The 5,019-nt window shown below is 33.1% G+C and overlaps 1 protein-coding gene across 1 annotated transcript in view; it reads right to left on the bottom strand.

Moving 5' to 3' along the window:
- Nucleotides 1-1,535: 1,535 nt before the first annotated feature.
- Nucleotides 1,536-5,019, bottom strand: part of ctbp2l (C-terminal binding protein 2, like) — a 16,713-nt gene continuing 13,229 nt past the window's right edge. The window contains exons 9-11 of the mRNA XM_016485588.1: nucleotides 4,653-4,789; nucleotides 4,461-4,575; nucleotides 1,536-2,459 (exon numbers count right to left, since the gene is read on the bottom strand). Coding sequence (XP_016341074.1) covers nucleotides 2,312-2,459; nucleotides 4,461-4,575; nucleotides 4,653-4,789 — 400 coding nt within the window. The 3' untranslated portion in view covers nucleotides 1,536-2,311. The remainder of the gene's footprint in view (nucleotides 2,460-4,460; nucleotides 4,576-4,652; nucleotides 4,790-5,019) is intronic.

The following is a 5,019-nucleotide window of genomic DNA, read 5'->3' as shown; positions in this document are numbered from 1 at the left end:
TTGTTTGGTGTTTCACTCCTTGGCTGAAGTCTGAGAGCCCTGGCCAATCAGAGCAGAGCGCTGAGCTGTCAATCATCGTGATGGATGGCTGAGTGGGCGTGGCTTCGGGCGTCACTTTCGTCCTATTGCCTGATTTATTTCAATTGAATTATTCACACGTAAGAGAGATGATTGTGAAAAGAAACACGTCAAACTAGCAAACCCCATTCCGTGTGTTGATGAGACGCCAAAAACATCCACTTCCTCCAAAACGGGAAAAAGGAAAAGAATGAAAGATGATGATCATGATGAAGATGAAGATGCTATTGCTCGCTCAGCTGTTCTCTGCTCTCTCCGTGTTTCGAGGGCTGGTTTGGGACGGTGTTTGGGTGGTTTCCGGCGGGCAGTGAGTGGGTCACCGGCACCAGACCCTCCAAACCCGCTGCCACTGCAGCCAGACCTGATGGGAACCTGCGGGAGAGGGCAAAGGTCACGACGCAGACATGTGACACGCACTAGAATGTGATGAGCATGAAATAAAGGGGTGGGAAAAATGGCAGTGTTACGACTATTAAAAACAACTGAACGCTATTACAAACTTGTTTTCATTAAATCAAATAAAGATAAAATAAACTGAAATAACTGAAATAAATAAAATTAAATAAAATAAAACATAAAAAAATATCAGATGAAAAACTTAAACTTAAAAAACAACATGAAAATTAGACGTGTGGTCTTGTAAAATAAAATAAAATAAAATAAAATAGATGAAAAACTTAAACTTAAAAATGTAAATAAAAATGAGAAATTTTGTCTTGGCAATTAACTGAAATAAAACAAAAAAACAACAAATAAATACAAAAAAATAATCTAAATAAAATGAAATAAAATATTAGATGAAAAACTTAGATGTAAAAATGTAAATGAAAATTAGAAATGTTGTCTTGGCAACTAACTGAAATAAAAATAAAAATAAATAAATACAAAAAATAATATAAATAAAATAAAATATTAGATGAAGAACTTAAACTTAAAAAACAACATGAAAATTAGACGTGTGGTCTTGTAAAATAAAATAAAATAAAATAGATGAAAAACTTAAAAATGTAAATAAAAATTAGAAATTTTGTCTTGGCAATTAACTGAAATAAAACAAAAAAACAAAAAATAAATACAAAAAAATAATCGAAATAAAATGAAATAAAATATTAGATGAAAAACTTAGATGTACAACATTGTATTGTATTGTACTATTGTATCAGACAAAAAAAAAACACACACATACTAAATATCAAATATTAAATAAAGCCACTAACAACAACCACATTTTGTACTTTCTCCCTTGCTTGGTTTGCGTTTATGATTATGATTAACTGTTGAAACAATCGCTAAACATGTCAGTATGAAATTTCAGCATTGATCTCGTCCAATAATCCCAAGTTGAAAATGAAACATTAATACAACCTGACAATACTGAAGCATGCATGGAGAGATATGATGGAAATTAATATATATATATTCATATTCCAGTGATCATAAAACAGACAGAAACCCAGTTCTGAACCGGCATGATTTATTCAATCTGCACTGATGCTAAATGTTCACCGTATACAAGAAACACATACAAATAATCACAATAAAACACACAACCTCCCGCTTCTGAATCAGATCTGGCTTTCTGACAGACAACGCCACACGAGACTATGAGTACAGGACATTCATCTAAACCACACAAACCTACTGAGTTTCACTGCTTGTCCATCGAGACGTGTCACTGTATAAAAATACTAACATGAGAACGCACGAGAGAAAATATCTGTTCATATGCAGCAATCTGGACAAGAGTTGGTGGAGAAAAAGAAAAACTGTGAAGGTGAGATCTTCCTGAGTCTTATAGTGAAGCTGAAACCAAGAATGCATCGAATATAAAAGACGAAACTGCTGCTGGTACGAGAAAGAAACAGAACTGTTCGTTAGTAGAGATCACAGTTTGATGAACAGATTCACAAACAAAACACGAGAGCAAGATTTTGTTTGGTGTTTCACTCCTTGGCTGAAGTCTGAGAGCCCTGGCCAATCAGAGCAGAGCGCTGAGCTGTCAATCATCGTGATGGATGGCTGAGTGGGCGTGGCTTCGGGCGTCACTTTCGTCCTATTGCCTGATTTATTTCAATTGAATTATTCACATGTAAGAGAGATGATTGTGAAAAGAAACACGTCAAACTAGCAAACCCCATTCCGTGTGTTGATGAGACGCCAAAAACATCCACTTCCTCCAAAACGGGAAAAAGGAAAAGAATGAAAGATGATGATGATGATGAAGATGAAGATGCTATTGCTCGCTCAGCTGTTCTCTGCTCTCTCCGTGTTTCGAGGGCTGGTTTGGGACGGTGTTTGGGTGGTTTCCGGCGGGCAGTGAGTGGGTCACCGGCACCAGACCCTCCAAACCCGCTGCCACTGCAGCCAGACCTGATGGGAACCTGCGGGAGAGGGCAAAGGTCACGACGCAGACATGTGACACGCACTAGAATGTGATGAGCATGAAATAAAGGGGTGGGAAAAATGGCAGTGTTACGACTATTAAAAACAACTGAACGCTATTACAAACTTGTTTCAAATAAAGAAAATAAAGATAAAATAAACTGAAATAACTGAAATAAATAAAATTAAATAAAATAAAACATTCAGAAATATCAGATGAAAAACTTAAACTTAAAAAACAACATGAAAATTAGACGTGTGGTCTTGTAAAATAAAATAAAATAAAATAGATGAAAAACTTAAAAATGTAAATAAAAATTAGAAATTTTGTCTTGGCAATTAACTGAAATAAAACAAAAAACCAAAAAATAAATACAAAAAATAATCTAAATAAAATGAAATAAAATATTAGATAAAAAACTTGGATGTAAAAATGTAAATGAAAATTAGAAATGTTGTCTTGGCAACTAACTGAAATAAAAATAAAAATAAATAAATACAAAAAATAATATAAATAAAATAAAATATTAGATGAAAAACTTAAACTTAAAAATATGAATGAAAATTAGAAATGCTGTCTTGGCAATAATAAATAAAATGAAATAAAATATTAAATGAAAAACTTAAATGTAAAAATGTACATGAAAATTAGAAATGTTGCATTGGCAACTAACTGAAATAAAATAAAATAAAAAATATTAGATGAAAAACTTAAAAACCTACATGAAAATTAGAAATGTGGCCTTGTAAAATAAAATAAAATAAAATAGATGAAAAACTTAAACTCAAAAATGTAAATAAAAATTAGAAATGTTGTCTTGGCAACTAACTGAAAAAAAAAGAAAAAAATGTAAATAAAATGAAATAAAATATTAGATGAAAAACTTAGATGTAAAAATGTAAATGAAAATTAGAAATGTTGCCTTGGAAACTCTAAACGAAACGAAACGAAACGAAACGAAACTAAATATTAGATGAAAACCAAATGTAAAAACTTAAATGAAAATTAGAAATGCTGCCTTGGCAACTAACTAAAATAAAATAAGTTGAAGTACTAATATTGCTAAATATTTAAAATAGAATTAAAAAAGTCTAATAAAAAAGACAAAAGTGCATAAGAAAACATCAAATTTAAATTTAAATCAAAACAAAATATAAAAGTAAAATAATGCAAATAATTCTAAATATTACAAAAAGCTATAATAGTATATAAATTATACTAAAATAACACTGGTCTCTAAATGTAAGATAAGATGAAATAATAGTAATATTTAAATAATATTTTAACTTGGCATTGTGTATTGCTAATTCATTAATATTAACATTTATCAGTGTCAATATTTGGGTGTATTTATTAGTTTTATATATATATATATATATATTTCTATTTAGCTTTGTTTTATTTTAATTTTAATAATTTTAGTACTTCAACAAACGTATTTTATTTTAGTTAGTTGACAAGGCAACATTTCTAAGCTTTTTTCATCTAATATTTATATTTTATTTTATTTTGACTTTATTTAAAATAACAAAAATTATTTTTAATGATAATAACAACAAAAAAGGATGCTCGTTTATAGCGATTTGTGTATGTTTCTGGCTCTAAAGCCTGTAAAGATGTAAATCTCTATAAAAGGTTTAGGGAAACAGAGTTTATTGACTAATCTATTAAACTAAATGCTGAGGGGGGGTGTGGCCATCAGAGGTCAAAGGTCAAAGCAGTAGAGACAGAGACAGGCGTCTGACGTTCTTTTACCTGCTCTTGCTTTAGGCATTGATTTTGTCTTGGGGGGCGGAGCCAGTCATGATGGCCTGCATTGATTGGTTGACTTGGCTGCGTGAGAGAAGCAGATGTGGGCGGGGCTCAGAGTTAAACTCATGTCACGTGACTGTGTGGGGGTGGAGCTTACGGGGTTGGGATCATGGTGAAACAATGAATGAAAATCAAACAAATAATGAATGATGAGCTCGATGAACATTAAATATGATTCTAGTCGTACCTGTAGGCGGCGCCGTTGAGCTCAGGATGAACCTGCTGCTCCATCAGGCCCCAGGAACCCGATGAGAGGAAGAACTCCTTATTCACACAGTTCCTCAGACTGTCAGGAATCCGGCCTGAGACGCACAGGGACTGTTTTAATCACTCAGATCAGCTCGTTAATGACCGGAGGCTCATTCATTAGCGTGTGTACCTGTGATGGCTCTGCGTATCTCTGTAGCGGCTGCTTCTCTCATCTCCAGAGACGCCTGCTCGCTGTACCAGGCTGTGTGCGGCGTACAGATCAGGTTAGGAGCGTCTTTCAGAGGACCCTGCGCAAAACTACAAAGAAATCAGTGCATCAGTAATATTAAAGAAATACTCTGAGGACCGCATTTGTGCTTCCACTGAAAATATTCTCTCTTGTGGTGTAAAGAAACCAAAAAATTTGTTTTACAGGGGAATAATTACAGGAAGGTCTCTTCTGCTCACCACGGCTGCATTTCTTTGATCAAAAATATTGTGAAAATTGTGAAATATTATTATAATGTAAAACAGCTGTTTTCTATGTGAATATCTGT

This window comes from Sinocyclocheilus anshuiensis, unplaced genomic scaffold (genome assembly GCF_001515605.1).
Source record: "Sinocyclocheilus anshuiensis isolate Anshui unplaced genomic scaffold, SAMN03320099.WGS_v1.1 scaffold241, whole genome shotgun sequence".
NCBI classification, from domain to species: Eukaryota; Metazoa; Chordata; class Actinopteri; order Cypriniformes; family Cyprinidae; genus Sinocyclocheilus; species Sinocyclocheilus anshuiensis.
The sequence above is the reverse complement of the archived record's forward strand: the minus strand, read 5'-3'. Positions and strand labels throughout refer to the sequence as shown.